Source organism: Sarcophilus harrisii, chromosome 6 (assembly GCF_902635505.1).
Source record: "Sarcophilus harrisii chromosome 6, mSarHar1.11, whole genome shotgun sequence".
Taxonomy (NCBI): Eukaryota; Metazoa; Chordata; class Mammalia; order Dasyuromorphia; family Dasyuridae; genus Sarcophilus; species Sarcophilus harrisii.
The window spans coordinates 140,118,392-140,138,775 of NC_045431.1; the positions used below are offsets into that span (position 1 = coordinate 140,118,392).

General features: G+C 36.3%; 1 protein-coding gene and 1 long non-coding RNA gene across 3 annotated transcripts in view; one reads left to right on the forward strand and one right to left on the reverse strand.

Moving 5' to 3' along the window:
* The window catches only part of UNC5C (unc-5 netrin receptor C), a 407,070-nt gene that overhangs the window by 54,875 nt on the left and 331,811 nt on the right, over positions 1-20,384 (reverse strand). For both annotated transcript variants that reach the window (XM_003772864.4, XM_031941564.1), the window contains one exon: positions 9,595-9,763. In XM_003772864.4, coding sequence (XP_003772912.1) covers positions 9,595-9,763 — 169 coding nt within the window. The remainder of the gene's footprint in view (positions 1-9,594; positions 9,764-20,384) is intronic.
* LOC116419732 overlaps positions 1-20,384 on the forward strand; it is a 70,290-nt gene that overhangs the window by 39,603 nt on the left and 10,303 nt on the right. The window contains exon 2 of the long non-coding RNA XR_004230023.1: positions 5,365-5,494. This is a non-coding gene — a long non-coding RNA (uncharacterized LOC116419732). The remainder of the gene's footprint in view (positions 1-5,364; positions 5,495-20,384) is intronic.

Genomic DNA, 20,384 nt, shown 5'->3' on the forward strand with positions numbered 1-20,384 from the left:
TTCCCAGATTAACAGAGGAGGAAGTAAATTGCTTGAATAGTCCCATTTCAGAAAAAGAAATAGAACAGCCAATTAAACAACTCCCTAAGAAAAAATCCCCAGGACCAGATGGATTTACATGTGAATTTTACCAAACATTTAAAGAACAATTGGCCTCAATGCTATATAAATTATTTGATAAAATAGGGAATGAAGGAGTCCTACCAAATTCCTTCTATGACACAGACATGGTACTGATACCTAAACCAGGTAGGCTGAAAACAGAGAAAGAAAATTATAGACCAATCTCCCTAATGAATATTGATGCTAAAATCTTAAATAAGATATTAGCAAAAAGACTACAGAAAATCATCTCCAAGATAATACACTATGATCAAGTAGGATTTATACCAGGAATGCAGGGCTGGTTCAATATTAGGAAAACTATCAATATAATTGGCCATGTTAATAACCAAATTAACAAAAACCATATGATCATCTCAATAGATGCAGAAAAAGCATTTGATAAAATCCAACATCCATTCCTATTAAAAACACTTGAGAGTATAGGAATAAATGGACTTTTCCTTAAAATAATCAGCAGCATCTATTTAAAACCATCAGTAAGCATCATATGTAATGGAGACAAACTGCAACCATTCCCAATAAGATCTGGAGTGAAACAAGGTTGCCCACTATCACCGTTACTATTTAATATTGTATTAGAAACGCTAGCTATAGCAATAAGAGCTGAGAAAGAGATTAAAGGAATAAGAATAGGCAATGAGGAAGCCAAATTATCACTCTTTGCCGATGACATGATGGTATACTTAGAGAACCCCAGAGATTCTGCTAAAAAGTTATTAGAAATAATCCACAACTTTAGCAAAGTTGCTGGTTATAAAATAAACCCACATAAGTCATCAGCATTCTTATATATCACTAACAAAATCCAACAGTCAGAGTTACAAAGAGAAATTCCATTTAAAGTAACTACTGATAATATAAAATATTTAGGAATCTATCTGCCAAGGGAAAATCAGAAACTTTATGAGCAAAATTACAGACCACTTTTCACACAAATTAAGTCTGATCTAACCAATTGGAAAAATATTAAATGCTCTTGGATAGGGCGAGCAAATATAATAAAGATGACAATATTACCTAAACTAATCTATTTATTTAGCGCTATACCAATCAGACTCCCAAAAAACTATTTTAATGACCTAGAAAAAATAACAACAAAGTTCATATGGAAAAACAAAAGGTCAAGAATTTCAAGGGAATTAATGAAAAAAAAATCAAATGATGGTGGCTTAGCTGTACCAGATCTAAAATTATATTATAGAGCAGCAGTTACCAAAACTATTTGGTATTGGCTAAGGAATAGATTAGTTGATCAGTGGAATAGATTAGGTTCAAGGGATAAAACAGTCAACAAATATAGCAACCTAGTCTTTGACAAACCCAAAGATCCCAGCTTTTGGGATAAGAACTTACTGTTTGATAAAAATTGCTGGGAAAATTGGAAACTAATATGGCAGAAACTAGGCATTGATCCATACTTAACGCCGTACACCAAGATAAGGTCAAAATGGGTTCATGACCTAGGCATAAAGAATGAAATTATTAATAAATTAGAGGAACATAGGATAGTTTACCTCTCAGACCTGTGGAAGGGGAAGGTCTTTATGACCAAAGCAGAACTAGAGATCATTACTGATCACAAAATAGAAAATTTCGATTATACCAAACTGAAAAGTTTTTGTACAAACAAAACTAATGCAGACAAGATTAGAAGGGAAGCAATAAACTGGGAAAATATTTTTACAGTCAAAGGTTCTGATAAAGGCCTCATTTCCAAAATATATAGAGAATTAACTCTAATTTATAAAAAATCAAGCCATTCTCCAATTGAAAAATGGTCAAAGGATATGAACAGACAATTCTCAGATGAAGAAATTGAAACTATTTCTAGTCATATGAAAAGATGCTCCAAGTCATTATTAATCAGAGAAATGCAAATTAAGACAACTCTAAGATACCACTACACACCTGTCAGATTGGCTAAGATGACAGGAAAAAATAATGATGATTGTTGGAGGGGATGCGGGAAAACTGGGACATTGATGCATTGTTGGTGGAGTTGTGAACGAATCCAACCATTTTGGAGAGTAGTTTGGAACTATGCTCAAAAAGTTATCAAACTGTGCATACCCTTTGATCCAGCAGTGTTACTACTGGGATTATATCCCAAAGAGATTATAAAGAAGGGAAAGGGACCTGTATGTGCACGAATGTTTGTGGCAGCCCTTTTTGTAGTGGCTAGAAACTGGAAACTGAATGGATGTCCATCAGTTGGAGAATGGCTGAATAAATTGTGGTATATGAATATTATGGAATAATTAAAAAAAAAAAAGAAATGACCAACAGGATAATTTCAGAAAGGCTTGGAGAGACTTACATGAACTGATGCTGAGTGAAATGAGCAGGACCAGGAGATCATTATATACTTCAACAACAATACTATATGATGACCAGTTCTGATGGACCTGGCCATCCTCAGCAACGAGATCAACCAAATCATTTCCAATGGAGCAGTAATGAACTGAACCAGCTACGCCCAGAGAAAGAACTCTGGGAGATGACTAAAAACCATTACATTGAATTCCCAATCCCTATATTTATGCACACCTGCATTTTTGATTTCCTTCACAAGCTAATTGTACAATATTTCAGAGTCTGATTCTTTTTCTACAGCAAAATAACGTTTTGGTCAGGTATACTTATTGTGTATCTAATTTATATTTTAATATATTTAACATCTACTGGTCATCCTGCCATCTAGGGGAGGGGGTGGGGGAGTAAGAGGTGAAAAATTGGAACAAGAGGTTTGGCAATTGTTAATTGTAAAGTTACCCATGCATATAACCTGTAAATAAAAGGCTATTAAATAAAAAAAAATATATAATAGGGGGAAAAAAAAAACCTTATTCTTTACTCAGTGCTTGTGGCTAGAATTTTACTAAAGGTCATTAAGTGAATAGTACAATTATCTGGGATAAGACCTGATAAGATATACTACTTTTATACCAATGCACAACTTAATATATTCTTTGAAACCATTCCAGAGTGGCAAATTTTATTGGCCACATTTCCAAATTTTATACATGGGTCTCCATTAAAGATAACCAGACTATTACATAATTCATGATGGATTCTTGAAGAAAAAGATTTCTAAGGTTCCTCTTAAAGGACCAACTATCTTTACAGATGCATCCAAACACAATATTTGTGCTGTGTACTCTCATGATCTAGATATAAAGCGAGTAGTGAGAACTCTTTTACAATCCACTCAGCAGAATGAATTGTATGCAATTATTCTAGGTCTTACTAATTATCCAGGAGATGTAAATATAATATCTGATTCAGCCTATTCAGTAGGTGTGGTACAAAGAATTGCCACAGCCCAAATAAAATTTGTAGGTTCTAATATATATATGAATCAACCCTTTTAAGGAATTTCAAGAGCAAGTGAGAAAGCATCCAGGTAAGATTTATATATTGCATGTCCACTCACATAGTGAACTTTGATGGAAATTCAAATGGTTGATGGTTACAAGGCTATCTTGTAACCATGTTGGCCAATACTCCTTTATTTCAGGCAACCCAAGAATCTCATTCTAAATATCCTCAGGCTGCTTGAGCTTTACGTTTGCAATTTGGGGATAACAAAAGAGGAAGTTAGGAGCATAGTAAAAACCTGTACAGCTTGCCTTCCTTTCCATGCTCCTACACTCCTTCCAGGGAAGAACCCTTGTGGTTTTTTATCCATGTTGTGGTAGACACTTTTTCAGGAATCACTTTTGCAATAGCAGCAAAAGAGACAGCCCAAGTGGTCACTGAATTTCTTATACAAGCTTTTGTAATCATGGGTGTGCCATGAATCAATGGAATGAAATGCAATGAAAACAGACAATGGACCTGCATATACTTCTAAACATTTTACACACTTCTGTGCACAGTATAAGATTTTACATACCACTGGTCCTCAAGGACAGGCAATAGTAGAAAGGAGAAACAGAGACATGAAGATGCTCCTCCAAAAACAAAAAAAAGGGGGAGCCACAGGTAACCCTAGAGAACTTTTAAATTTAGCTCTTTATACTATTAACTTCTTGATTTTTGACAAAGATGCATTAGCTCTGCCAAACAGGTTTTATAACCCACTGGAAGGGCAGTATCCATTGCGAGCAGCTCCATTATCGTTAGATAATCTCCAGGTGATGTGGAGAGACCCAGAAAGTGGTGAATGGAAGGGACCAGATAGGTTAACTGCTTGGGGGAGAGGGTTTGCTTGTATTTTTACAGCTGGAGAAGGAATCAGATGGGTGCTAACGAGCCATATTTGCCTTGTCCATTGGAGAGAGACAGAGAAGACCCAAGAAACATCAGGTGGTTCCATCGCTGATTGTGCCCACCACTGAAAGAGCATGGCAGTTATGGCAATTGACTCATGAATATGAAAATGAGACTGATTCAGGGCTTGCAAATCCTCAGGAATCATTGGATTCCCTAACACATAATAAGATTGTTGCAGGACTTCAAAAACTTGTAGGGATTATTGGATTCCCTGACACGTGAAGTAATGGACAATGATTGGTTTTGGACTATCTCTTGGCTGTTGAAGGAGATGTGTGTGTGATTGTTATTTAAATACTCTCTTTCTAGGCCTTCTGGGAATCTTTTACAATACCATGTTGAGTCATATTGTTTGTTATATCACTACTTGCATGTACAATTCATTTTTGTTACACCACATTGAGCCTGTTCTGGAATCATCACTACTAGCCTGTGCTTTATTGCTATGTGCTTGTGCAATACCTCTTATGCTGATAGATTTATGTGTATTTGTTTCTAGTAAGATCCTTCAGCCCAGAAACCTGCTAACAATATCTGGCTTGACTCCCCATTTCCCTTTGGTGTTTTTCATCTCTCTTCTTGAGAAGAGAGGGAGAGCGTGATCATCTCCTTTTTAGTATTTTCATTTCCCTTCCTGAGAAATCAGGGGGGTGTGATCACCTCCTTTTTGGGGTTCTCACCTCCTTGAGAAGTCAGGGAGGGCGTGACCACCTGTGTTCTAAAACAACTTTGAAACTACAGAATTTGCTATCCTTCTGTTTGAGAAGCTATCCTCCAGGCCCAGCACATAATCCTTCCTCACCTCCACTTCATGGAATCCATTTTTTCCTTCCAAATACAGCACAAGTTCTACATGACCTTTCTTGTTTTCTCTTGGCTGCTAGGCTCCATCTCCCTCTCCCAAACAAATTACCTTTGACTTATTTTGTTACCAATATATGCACATGTTTCCTTTTCTTTCAGGATGAAATGCTTGTCTTTGAGAACAGCTGGCTGCCTATCTTTGTATCTCTAATGCCTAACCCAGTGCCCAGCACTTAAAAAATGCTGGCAGACTTGATTGGTTGATTGATTGATTGATGACAGATAAAAGGTAAAATGATCTTTAGCCCTAGGAATTCAATATGGGATCCTATAGTTTCACTGTCCTTAGCCTTTGTAATACCATATATAGAATATTATAATCATTTCTAGAGTATTCTGTCCACTTCTAGGCACTATATTTTAGGAAAAAATCTGACACTATTTCAGCTGGAAGGCAAGCTCTAGTGAGGGGGACTCAACCCCATGTCATTCTGCTATTGACTGAAAGAAGTACAGATGGCAGAATAGAAGGAGGAAATGTGTGGATTCAGTGGGATTGTTGCCTTCAGATACTTGAAGGACTGTCTTGTCAATTTAGTATACTGATGGGATCACAGAATGTAGTAAGGAAACAATGCAAAACAAAGCTGGAAGGGTAGGTAGGGATGACTTATTTAAAGGCTTTAAAAGTAGAACAGAAGAGTTTATAAGAGTTTATATTTGTTCCTAAGTGCAAGAGGGAACAATTGGATCTTACTGAGGAAGGGTATGACATAGGCAGACCTGTGTTAGAAAAATCACTTTACTAGATGTGTGAAGGATGGATTAGAGCTGACTGAGACTTCAGTCTGGAAAATAAATTATGATGTTAACTTCAACAGAAGAGAAGAGAGGTTATTAGGGCTTGAACTAGGGTAGTGGCCATGGTAGCAAAGAGAAAGGAATGGGATGCAAGAGCTATTACGGTGACAGAAATTATAAAATTTATCAACTGACTGTATATTTGAAGTCATGGAGAGTGAAAAGTAAAGAGTAAAATTAAGGTTGTGATACTGGGGTATCTGGAATAATAGCATACCCAACAAAAAGGGAAGTTCAGAATAGGCTTTAGATTTTAGATGAGTACTCTTATGGATATTCTGAATTCGAGATGTCTGTGGAACTTCTAATTTATAATTTCCAATTGGTAATAGGACACCATTGGAGCCTAAGCAAGAAAGTAGGACTGAATATATAGAAGTAATTGTCACCTGCATAAAGATAATTAAATTAAGAAGATCTTATGAGATCACCAAATGAAAGACTGTAGAACAAAGTTAGAAGAGTGCTAGATCATAGCTTTGGGATAAACACCCTCAAATCTTTCAACAATTCCTCATTTAAAAGAAGTTAAGGGCTCTTTATCATTCTTATTTCCCTCCTATGGATACACTCTATAAATTGTGAATCCCAGAACCAAACATAAGGCATGGATGAGCCATGATAAAGGCAGTGCACAGTGAGGCTAACACCTCCCAAGGCCTAAAATCTATGCAGTCTTTTAAAGCAACCCACCATTACATTTTCTCTCTACCACATTACATTGATGACTCTTATTTGATCTTGCAGTCCTCTAAAATTCCCAGAGCATTTCTGGAAACAAAACACATCAGGGACAGACATTATACAGTAGTGATGGGGGATTTCAATTATCCAGATATCTGGTGGCACTTTCTCACTGCCAATAGCAGAGCAGCTAATCACTTCTTGACTTATTTTAATGATAATTTCAACTTCAAAGAGTGGAAGAACCAATAAGGATAAATTCTGTTGTGTATTTTATTTGTAATAATAGATAGAAATATGATGGAAACCTTTGAAGAAAAATCACCACTTTTTCTTAGAGTTTGTGAGAGAGAAGAAAAGTGTGACATGCAGCCCAGATTTTGAGAGGGCAAATTTCAGAGAGTTCCAAGGATGGACAGATAGGGTCCCTTGGACTGCAACTCTACAGGGGAAGTCAGGCCAGAAGGGATGGGGAAATCTCAAGAATGAAATTCTGAAGAAAAAAAAGGAAAATAATTCTGATGAGGAAGGAAAAGAAGAGTTGTCTTAAGAGTCTTCTGTGAGTGCAAAATAACCCAACTTACACTTGCAAAAAATACATATACACACATATATACATATACATGTGTGCATGTATATGTATGCCTAAATATGCATATACATATGTTTACATGCACATACATATATATATTTCTAAAAGCCTTGAAGAGTATAATTACTGAACCATTTTTAGAAATATGTAAAAGCTTAAGAATAATAGAAGAAATATTGGTCGAGGTCAGATGTTTTCCTATTTTTCCAAAAAAAGGAAAGGGGAAAAATAGCTCACAAACAAATGGCCAGGGTGCTCAACTTTAATTCTTTGGAAAATCCCAGAAGAGATCATTAAAGAGATGATTAGAACTGACTAGCATTTTATTTTTAAAATAAGGAACAGATTTATTTAGTATTTTGTAAAGTGTTTGATAACAACTCATATTATTATTGTAGAAATTCAGACTAGATGATTATAGAGGTAGATGCGTTTGGAACTGGTTGAATAGGAGAATAGATGTTAATGATTCAAGAACAACTTGAAAGGAGGCTGCTGATGAAATGCCCTGAACAGTTGGAAGATATGTTCACATTATATGGGCTTGGTCTGTGCTTTTTTTTTTTTTGTTGTTGTTGTTGTTGCTATGATTGTTTTTGCCACTTTTTAAGTTTTTAATAATAACTTAGGTAAATGCAAAGGCAGCTTGTATTTTCTTATGGCACGAAGCTATAAGGGAGAGTTAAAATGCTGGAAGAGAAAGTCAAGATCTAAAAGGTCTTATCAGATTAGATCACTACACTGAATCTAATAAAGACTTCAACTGAAATAAATGTTAAATCTTGCTTTGTGGTACCAAAAATCAATTTCAGAAGTATTGGAGGGGAAGGCAGCAATTTGTTTGAAAAAGATCTGGGGGTTCTGGCTGACTGTAAATTCAGTAGGATATAGCAGAGTGATGTAAATAAAAAACAAACAAAAAATAACCAAGCCAAATTGTGTCCTTATGCTATGAGTTTAGAGAGGCCACGCTTCCAAGAAAGAAGTGGGAATTTGCCTGTAATACTCAGTAGGTGCCAGTCTTCTCAAGAGCAGGGATGTCAAACTCCAATAAAAACAGGGGTCACTAAACACTAAGGATCCCTGAGGGCAACATATTGACTTTGAAAGTCACATTATTATCATTATTTAGTTTCTATGACCTTTTTGTTTATTTTGTTAAATATTTCCAGAACATTTTAATCTGGTTTGATTGTGTTTTTGGTGTGTTTGATACATACTAAGTTTGAATGATTTAATGAAATGAGATCCAGATTTGAAATGAAAAAGACCTGCATGTAAGTCCTGCTTTTGACATATCCTGGCTATGTGACTCTGGACAAGTAAATCCCAGGGCTCTGGACAAGTCTTTAGGAATATAAATTACATAAGGTGCTGTCCTATATATATTGGTAGAGAAAATTTCCTCATCTAAATCAATGAAATAAAATCCTTATCTTTTGTTATTAAAACTGCTATTAAAATGTAAAATTTTCTATTTTTTTATCTAAATGAACATTTCTGATGTAAATCAAGTGATCACTTGAGATGTCTGCAAAGTACTTAGCACAGAACCTTCACATAGTAGGCACTTAATAAATGTTTATTCTCTTCCTTTTCTTCTCCTTTCTCCTCTAAATATTTAAAATATAGCTAAAAACTTACCCTGATAAAAATCACTTAAGAAAATTAGGATAGCTGGAATTCTCTATTATTCTGAGTGATAAGGGAGGAACATCATCCATTTCTGTTTTCAGTTTCCCCTTCTCAGGATGATACCACAAGCTATCCCTCTATACTGAAAATGAATGTCAAGATTGATACTTTCAAAGCACTCGGTGGTTTTAATATTATTTTTCTCCATGTAATTTCTTTCTTCTATTCCTATATAAATGTGTCATAAGTAATGCAAAAGTGACTTTGTATCATGTGCCATTCAGATCAAAGGAAGTGAGTCTCAACTATGTGAGAACACTAGGCAAAGGCATCATTCACCTTCCCTCCCACTAAAAAATGCCAAGCGGTCAATTTACCACGCAGGTCCCCAGGCCTGATGCCAAAAAAGATGGACAGGCTAAGTCAATGATGCAATACCCTGTCCATTCAGACTAGGCGGAGGCACGAGTAACACGTCAGTTACAACAAAAATTTTTCTTTCAAGTAAATCTTCCCTTTTTTGGCCTTAAAAATGAAACAAATGGTTCCCTCAGGCACTTCCTGGGACCTTTGTTCTTTGCACCATGGAAAAGCTTTCCGAGATCCTGGGAACTCACCTCCCAGTGCCCCTGTGTGGTCTGAGTCTTCAGCTGGATCTTCCAGTCCTCTGTTTCAGGCTCTGCACAGTGATGCATGCTAAGAATGACAGGTCGAGTCAGCAGTGCTCCAGGAGGCCCACAGCTCACCACCGGGGTCAAAAGCGTCTGATTGTCTTCTACTGGGGGCCTGGTGGGACAGAAGAAATATTCCAAAAAGGAAGGGAATGCAAAAAGAAGAAGCCTTTCCCCAAACACTTTGCATTTGCAACAATAGAGTTCCAGCTTTTCCTTTTCTTTTTTCTTTTGGTGAAAATCTTACCCCTCCCAGTTTGCAGCAATTTGAGGCAAGTAGGGGTAAGATAGTCAACTAGTATTTAATAGGTATCTACAATTTATCAGGCATTGTGCTAAGCATTTGGGATACAAAGAAAGGCAAGAGATAAAAACAAAACAACCAGCACAAAATTTTACCAGTTCTTGCTTTCAAGGAATTTACAATCTAATGAAAGAAAGTGAAAAATAGTACTAGTCTGAGATTTGGGAAAGGCAGTCTATTTCTGTCACTAAGTGACTTGCTTATTCTCTTGGGGCACAGATATCCTTACTTGTTAAGTGAGGATGATGGAACAGTTGACCTTTAAGGTTACTTCCAGTCCTGATGATCTATAATTAATGATAATAAGTAGCATTTATGTAGTGCCTACTATGTGCTAAGCCCTGTGCTAAGAGCTTTACAAATACTATCTCATTTAATTCTTATGAATCATAGACATAGATGCTATTATTGCCCCTTTCTAATAAATGAAGAAACTAAGGAAGACAGAGGTTAAGTGATTAATGTCAAATTTGAACTTAGTCTTCCTGCCCTAGGTCCAGAGCTCTAAACCACTGTGCCACCTACCTGTCTTTATGTTGAGGTTAAAAATCTCTATGGAAAGAAGTACTTTTAGCAAAGTGCTAGTTCCTTATGGGAAATGTGTGTTTCTCAGAATTTTTTCATTCTCTTGCCAAAGAAAAGCTCTAGAGGCAGAGACCCAAACTCTCCATTAGGAAAGATGGAATGTGAAAGAACATCAAACATACTGAAGTTTGAATCTAACTTTGCACTTGTCCCTGGTATCTCACATGTACATATTCATAACTTGATTTTATGAACAGAGGCCAGAATGACAACTCTCATTCCAAAATTCTTACCAACTCCTGAGATAGTCAAATCTATGAGAGAGCACATTAACTCTTTCTGATCTCCCCATGCTGTGGATGATTGATAGGGATTGTGCCTGTCCATATTTCATGTTCAACCAGCAGTCAACAAAGCATCCGGGCCACTGAGTGGTTCTCTAGGAATTGCCCAAGGTTACAGACAGACTGAAACTCAACCAAGTTCTTTCTGACAGAGAGGGTACTTCTCTCTCCACTATATCATGCTCAGATAAAGGGATAGAAGGCCAGAGAGCTGAAATGATTTAGTTGGGGCTTGGAGCTATGACTCACAGGTGTAGGCAGCTTACAGTGGCAACTTTATCTCCCAAAGCAGCCTAGTACTGGCACTTTGTATGTTATGTTCTTTTGGAGATGCCTAGAGCCCTGAAAGGTTAAGTCCAGAGTCACATGAAAGTTACATATGTGATGAGAACTTGAGGTTCTAATCTTCCTGACTACAAGACTGGCCAGGATTAAATTCAGGGCTCCTCTTGACTCCAAGTCCAGCGTCCAGCATTCTTTTCATCATACCAAGTGTTTATTGCTTTAAAAGCTTAGAATTTTAGAATTTTAGACTGGGAAGAAATCTTAGACATACAAATTCAAATCCTGTTCAACTTCCCACTCAATGAACATGTTCCCTATACAATTCATATAAGGTTTCTTATTGTTTGGTCTCTTCTCACAGATGTTTGGTACTTGGTGGGAGTGAGTACTTTTTAGGAATATTCTTCCTCTTATGGAGCCTACATTTGTCTCCTTGTGACTTCCACCCACAAGTCCCAGCTTTATCCTATGGGGTAACAAAGAATAAAATCAAAGCTTCCTTCTATGTACTAGTCCTTCAAAGCCTGAAGATACCACCATGGCCTTGCTTCCAAAGCTTCACCATCCCAGTTGTCCTCCACTGTATGTGGGTTCTCTCTTATAGTGTCTAGAACTGAACTTTGATGACGCTTAAGGTGCTATCATCATTTTACAAACCGAGTTGTAGTTTTATTTCTTACATTATGCCCAATGACTTGAGCACTTTTTTATGGGAATTGTTACTGTCATATTCCTCTTTTCCTGAGTCTGAGGTATTCCCACCTAAGGCTATGAGTAAAAGTAAGAAGAGTATTACCTTTAGGATACAGTAACTCTGAAGTTTAACTGTAGTTATGAACCCTCTGATAGAATTATGGGCCAAATAATGGGCTTCTAATGTGACCTTTTAAATGCTTTTAGATGCATTTGAAAAGTATAGAATTGTTCTCACTTCAAAAATTTTAAATATAAAAAAGACCAAAGGCAAAATTTCAATTCTATTTTTTTTCATGCTCCAAGAAGCAAGGCACAACATAAAAGCATGATTTAGTGCTATTCATCTTGAGAACTGTATTCAAAAGAGGAGGAAAGAGTGGGGCAAAACATGATTGCTAGCTTTACAGAGCAAACACCAGTGAATCTTTGTCACCATTCTGACAGAAATTATAGGACTATATTTTAGGCTCATTTTGGTTCATATACAATTTAGTAATGTGTCTTCTAGTACAGTTTGTAATGTTAAGGGTCATCTTGACAATAATCACTATGCCACATTTAATTAAGTTCTCCTATCTCTTCTGAGAATACAATAACTAATTAGTGAGAGGAGGGCCAGTAGAACTCAAGTCTTTTGACTCAGACCACATGTCTTCTCTAATATATTGCCTCCATTATGTACCAAAGTAATTTTGTGCTCAGTTTTTCTTTTAAGGTCCTCCAGAGATAAAAAGAAATTACTTATAAGGGAATCACTATAATGATGGGTTTAGGTTTATTCAATATCCTATAGGGAAAATGTAAGTTTTGGGGTACTTTATGGGAACAACTATAGATGAATTAGTATTCTTCCCTTCTAGAGTGTCAAGTGGGTGGCTAGTTGGGACAGTGTCCCAAAAGAATGTCAAATGAATGACAGAAGGATAATAATAATGATCTGGGACATTCTTCATTTCCTATGAATGAGGGAGCCCTTTTTCTTTGTCTCGTCTTTGTACCCTACCAGCTTTGTACCATACAGATACAGATACTTATGGAGCAGCAGGATGATAAGAAAATCCAAAACTGATATTCCTATTCTTACCTCTCCCTTTTCTTTCTGACAACTTTAAGCTACATAGCTTCTATCTGGCAACTAAATGGAAAGAGAAGTGAGGCTATTCAAACCACTGGAAGAACTGGCTGATATTAACCAATTCTTTTGAAGAGGAGGATCTACTATTAGGACTTATCATTTGCCCTACCACTTCTTCTTAATGTTCTCCCCACATCCTCTAGACCCCCAGACTAGTCAACTGGCCTATTCATATTCCCTATATAGACTTACTTACTGTTGATTCTTACATTAATTGTTTACAGCATGATCATGAGGTCTCAAGTTTCTGGGGACAAGAACAGGCTATTATATTTTGATTTCTCTGTTTCAATGGATTTGTGATTTCAAGAGATAAGCTTCCAAAAATATACATTTTTCTAGAATGTGATAGTGAATAGACAACTGGATTTGGAATCAAAACAAGTTATCAACATATACTCATTAATCATTAACACACTAAATGCCACAGATAAAAAGAAAGGCAAAAACTAGTCCCTGTTCTCCAGGAACTTCTAAAGGACTCTGGTTCAATTTTTTTTCTAAAGTCAACCAACTGTTACTGAGCAATTATCTAACTTCTTAGAGCTTGTATGACATGGATTTTTATCATGTATGAAATGGATTTATCATAACAAGTCTTATTATCTATCTCACAGGGCTGTTGTGAGATAGGTGATATACATACAGAAATTATTATTAGTATGTAGTACGTAATAGTTCCCTAGTTTCCAATCTGAAGATAAGTATACTGAAAGCATTTTCTCTTTTTTCTTATCCTTGTCCTCATCTGAATAAGTGTCAAGGAAAGAGGCCAGAAGAGGATTCTCCATAAGTTTACATCTTCCAGGTTCCACAAAGGAAATACAGTTACATTCTAAGGTTTCTTCTTTTGTCTATAGACACATATAACTTAGGGAGCCGATGAAATATCTCTCAGTACTAAATGCTTCTCAGGATCAAATCCTGTCTCTAGAAATAAAAAATTACTGTTTCTTGAATCTAATCCTGACAGTGTACAAGAGAGAAAAAGGAACTTTGGACTTGGCTGCTTTTTACTTCTCTTACCACAGGATGTGAGAGAGCTCTAGTAGACACTGGCCCTTGTTTTACACTGAAGTTGAAAAAAAGAACATTTTATGTGATTAAACAGAAGCTTTTTAGTGCATTTTATGTTATTCAAATTTAGGGCAGAAATAATGTTTTAGAAAAAAGCTATTATTTCCTTGGGCAAGCTACTGTTTGTGTATGAGAAAAAACACCACCTGGGGATAAAATGCTCTGTGTCATACAAACTAGAAATATTGCTATCTATATTTGAAAGGACCAAAAAAAAGAGGTTTTCTGCAACCACAGAACAAAACTAAAAATTAAGGTTTTGTTTAGGAGGAGAAAGGGAGAGAAAACTTATAGTACATGATCATTACCTGCTTCTATGATTGTCAATCAAACTGCAGATAACACTGTTCAATGCAGCAAAACACTTTGCCTCTTTCTTTCAGAAGACTAATGATAATTGCATACCAGGTTTTAGAATGTCTACAGCATCTTCCATCTGGAGATGACAAAGTGCTTTTCAATCATTAATCAATGAGATCACACTGAACTATTCTGAAGCTGGGACTCTTTGGCCCATTTCTTTTGGGAGCAAAACAAGAAAGAGACTAGCAAAAGTGATTTGTTACAACAAGCACTGCAACAAATTCTCCGAAACTTTTATATTTTGGAACCTTTTGCTTGATTTTAAAAGTCAAAATTCTCTTTCAAAAAATGTTTGGCCAACTCAAAAATGTCCACAAATTCAAAAGAGACCATAGGATTTTATATTATCTTATTATATCCTGATTTAAAGGTCTAGGGTCAGAGTATAGTAAATATGCTAAACACAAAGGTTTATGTATGTGTGTTTTATAAGATCCTTGAAGGTAGCAATTGTAATCAGTTGGATTCCTGACTTACGGTCTTTTTCTGACTCCTGCCCTCAAATGAAAGGAGTTAAACATTGTGTGTGTGTGTGTATGTGTGTGTGTGTGTGTGTGTATGTATTCCCCAAACTACTTGTCCTCCTAATTCTTCAACTTACCTTCTTCTAAGCCTTCCCAAAGTTACATATATATTGTCATTCTCTTGATCTTGTCACCATCCACAAATGTGTCATATGCATATTAATGAATTCTGAAATTTCTTTATCTAATCATAATCTTTTGTCATTCCATCTTTTCCTCTACTTTGCAACTTCAAACCTTATTCTTCATCATCACTGACTTCCAAATACTTTCCCAACGTCCTTATAAATGTCTTATCTTCTCCATCCTGAGTCCTAAGTGAACTTTGTCCTTTTATTCTATCATAGCTTTTGCCTGGTCAAACCTCAGTCTTGTATTATTCACACCATTACTTCATTGCCTTCACTCATGTATTGTTTTATTATGTAACCTGAATGGTCCCTTCTGCTCCCTTTGTGCAAGTGTGCTTTTACACTTCTTAATCTAGTCTCCATTGCAGTCAAAGGCTTCACTAAACTTTTTTATCGCTTTTCAGACTTCTCAGTCTCTCTCTATCTCAACATTTCCTCTCCTGAGAACGAGAACTAAAAATTTAAGGGCATTTGCAGAGATGCTCCCCTTTTCCCCTTATTCCTCATCTCACATAATTAAGATGCCCTCTGCCATGATCTCTTGCCTTACTTTTGTTTCAAGTGAAGAGGTGGCCTTTCTTCCTACCAAGGGAAACCTCTCGATACATGTAATTGATGCCATTCCAGTCTGTCTTCTCCAGGAGATTGCCTCATTTATTGTCCCTAGCCTCACTAATATTTAATCACTCCCTGTGTACTAGTTGCTTCCCTATTGCTTACAAATACCCCCATGTCTCTACTCCATCCACAAAAGAAACATTACTTGATCTGACCATCCTTGCTAGCTATCATTTTATATCTCTTCTCCATTTTGTGGTTAAACTCAAGAAGACTATTTAAAGTAAATGTCCCCAGTCCCTTACCTCTCACCATGTTCTTACCTCGCTACAATTTAGCTTTTGAATTCATCTTTCAAAAAAACTTTCCTCTCCAAAGATACATTGCTTTATTAATTACCAAACCTAATGGCCTTCCTTTTCTCAACCTTTTACTTTCTTGATCTCTTAGAAGCCTCTGAAAATGCAAATTATTTTCCTTTATATTCTTTCTAGGCTTTTTCAATGCTTCTCTCTGCTGATTCTCCTATTACTTGTCTCAAATCTTGTCTCTTTTGCTTGATCTTTATGATCTTCATCCAAGTCATGCCTATCAATTGGAGGTGTCCCCAAGGTCTTGGTCCTAATCTTCCTTCTCTTCTTCCTATTTCATTTGTGATCTCAATGATCAACTTTATGCTAATAACTCTCAGATCTATTTTACTAGCCTTAACCTCTCTCCTGATAGCCAATCTCACACCTTTAATTGCCTTTCAGATATTTCCAACTGGATTTCTTATAGACATATTAAACTCAGCATATCCAAAATTGAACTCATTATTTACTCCCAAGCTTCCCTATTACTGTCAAGGGCAACACCATCCTTCCAGTCCCTCAAATTTACAACTTAGGTGTCATCCTAGATTCCTCACTGTCAATATTCTGTAGTTTCTACCCTTATAACACCTCCTCTGTATATTCCCTTCTTATCTCTGATGTAGCTGCCAGCCTAGTACAAGTGTTTACTGCTAATACTTGGGCTACTGCAGCAACCTGGTACCTCAAGTCTTTCTCTACTCCAATTCATTTTCCACTCAGCTGTCAAAATGTTGTTTTTAAAGTGAAGTCTGATTACATTACACACACACACACACACACACACACACACACACATTACAAAAACACAAATAAAACTGCAGTGGTTCCCTCTTACTTACAGGATCAAATATACAATCTGTTGACTCTTAGAGCTCTTTATAATGTTTTCCCTTGCTATCTTTCTTGTTTTTGCACATTTTACTCTTCTCCACATGCTCAGTAATTTAGTGAAACTGACCTTTTTTGCTGGTTTTCTCACATGATATTCCAACTCCCAAATGATTGTTTTCATTGCTCTCCTTATTTATCTCTGCCTCCTTCCTTCCTGGACTTCCTTCAAGTGTCATCTTAAGCTTTGCCTTCTGCAAGAAGTCTCTTCCAGTCTTTTTGAGGCTGTTATCAAATTAACTTGTATGTAGCTTGCTTATAAATAGTTGTTTGCATGCTTTCTCTTTCATAAGACTTTGAGGGCAGGGACTACATTTTGTATTTCTTAATATCCCCAGAATTTAGTGCAGTGCCTTACCGGTGGAACTGACTCTACTTTTAGATGAAACAAATAGACATTTTCTTAGTATTTAGATGTGAAAATTCAAAGGGCAAAGCCTACACAACAGCATGTCAAAAGAGAGAATATAGAATAATGGAAAGAATACTGATGTTGTTCTTGGGAGAACTGAATTTGAATCCTCACTCTGATAACAACCATGTGATCCTATGTAATACATTCAAATTTTTGTAGTTGCACTTTCCCAGTCTTTAAAATAAATTAAAATAAATACTATGAGCTAAACACTGTGGTAATAAAACATTTTCCCACTTTCCCTTGAATAAGGTGATTTGTAAAGATATATGTAGACGATTTAGTATTATTAAAAGGCATCTATGAACAGTTCTATTAATAGGGGTTAACACAAGCCATTCTCCAATTGATAAATGGTCAAAGGACATGAATAGACAATTTTTAGATGAAGTCTGAAGTTGAAATTTAGTTTGAAGAAGTTTAGATGAAGAAGTTGAAAAAGAAGTTCTAGTCATATGAAAAAGTGTTCCAAATAATTATTGATCAGAGAAATGCAAATTAAGACAACTCTGAGATACCATTACACACCTCTCAGATTGGCTAAGATGATAGGAAACAGATAATGTCCAATATTGGAGGTGATGTGGGAAAACTGGGACACTGATACATTGTTGGTGGAATTGTGAATGAATCCAAATATCCTGGAGAACAATTTGGAACTATGCTCAAAAAGTTATCAAACTCTGTTATGGGCCAGAACTTGAAACAAAGTGCTAAGTCACTGGAATTGATAGAGACAATACTTATGTACTTAGTTCACACCTTTAAAGTTCACCCCTTTAAGAGAGTTCACACATTACCGTTCACACCTTTAGAGAGCATATATAAGCTAGGAGCCTCAACTAGGATTGACTTCAGGATATTAACAAGTCAGAAGCCCACAAGCCCACTATCTCGGAAGTGGAGTCAATTCATCCCAACTTTCTCCTTTGTGTTGGCTGGAGACTTTGGATTCAGAGGGAGCTAGAGGCTGAAGCCGAAAGAGACATAGGACTAGTGGCAAGAGCTCTCGGAACTAAGGAGAGAGAAAGACCTCTAAGAAAGCTAACCAGGTTATTGTAAAGGAGACAATAAAGGATCTGGACTTTAACTCCTGGCTGCATTTGGGGTGATTGAACTGAAACTAAGGCTGCCTCCAGAAGCCCCCCAAGAAACCTGCTCACAGAGAATGATTATATTTTAGAGAAGAACATTGCAAAACTCTGCATACCCTTTAATCCAGCAATGTTTCTACTGGGCCTGTATCCCAAAGAGATCTGAAAGAAGGGAAAGGGACCCACATGTGAAAAATGTTTGTGGCAGCCCTTTGTGTAGTGGTTAAAAACTGGAAACTAAGTGGATGCCCATCAATTGGAGAATGGCTGAATAAACTGTGGTATATGAATATTATGAAATATTATTGTTCTGTAAGAAATGACCAGCAAGATGATTTCAGAGAGGCTTGGAAAGATTTATATGAATTGATGCTAAGTGAAATAAGAAGAACCAGGAGATCATTATACAGGGCAACAAGATTATATGATGATCAACTTTGATGCATGTGGCTCTCGTCAATAATGAGATGATTCAAAGGGAAGGAGGGGAAAAGTTGGAACAGAAGGTTTTGCAAGGGTCAATATTGAAAAATTACATGCATATATTTTGTAAATTAAATAAATAAATGAAAAATAGGGATTAACAGAGTGCCTATTAGTTCTTGTTTTTTTTTTTCCAACAGTAGGACCCTAAAATGTATACTGTTAATTTGTCAAATTGTCTAGATAACAATTTGGTTCCTAAGAAACATCTTATAGGTCAGACAGGTTTCAATGTCAGAAGGAGAATATGGTGGGAAAAATCTCAGAGAATGTATACCATTAATGGAGAATGAGATGGTTGGATTAATTTTGCCCTTTAAAGCCATAATGTCAACTATACTTCTCTCCAAGGTCAGCCCACATGGACTTTATGATTGGTTAGGCCAACAAATTATTGTCCAATTTTTCTAATCCCTTAAGCAACTCTCATGGCCTCCTGTCTATGTGAAAACAATTTGCTAGCTGCTAGATCACTCTCAAGTTAAAATATTAGGCAAATAAAGGTAAAAATATGAGAGAGAAATTATTTAACACAGGGCTTAGAACATAGTCGGGGATTAATGAATGATTGATTAGTATCTTGATTTGTTGGTACCAACAGGTAGTAAAGGTATAAGAGTACCTATATTGATTAGTCCCAACAAAGTAGTAAAAAGTATAAGAACTAAGATATATGAAGATTGTCTGATCCCAAAGAAACAAAAGGATTGATTCTTGTTGAGATGTTCTTTTTATTTTTAGGTGACTTATTACCATAAAATTGTCTCTTACTTATCCAGTAATATTCTGTCAAAGAGTCTGTGCTTATTATTCTTTCTCCCTTGTAGAAACACTGAGAGGAAGAGAACTTTAATTTAATTAACCTTTTTTTTTCAAATTACTTTAATAAAACTCCTGTTAAAATTTCTACCCATTTAATAAGCTCAAACATACTTCCTCTCTCCCTCTAGGATTTGCTTAGATCAGATACCTTGGCATGAAAGAGAGGTTGTGAAGACTTTATATAAGTAAAGAAAGGCAGGGTGATGAAGTGGATTAGTGGTGAATTTGGGGTGTATGGTCTCTGTTGTAGTAGAAAAAGCAGAACAAAGAGTGCTCATTTTGGGGTCAAAGTCTTGAAAGCTTTCTATCTCTGTGACTTTAAGCAGGTACCTTTACCTCCCTTATCTTGGTTTCATCAGCTGTTAAAAGGAGGGCATGGAACAATCCCTTCAAGATTTGTGATCCTAGGAGATCTGAGATCGAATCCTGATTCTACTGTAATCTCTATGACCTGCAGATAGTCCCTTAATTTCTAAACACAGTTATCCCTTTCACATCATGGGGGTGGAGTGGGGTGAGGATGGGAGTGTTAGAGGTGCTCTCCCCTCCCTTCCTCCATTCCTCTGATCTGGAAAATCCATCTAAATTTTTTTGACCCTCCATTTGTATCAGAGAAGTTTGAATTTTTTCTTTCATGGGGTATTTATAGTATTTTTTAAAATAAAATTTGGTCAAAGGTCCTATATCAGCAGCTTTTACAAATCTCCCCCAAAATTCTCATTTGATTTCTTATGCT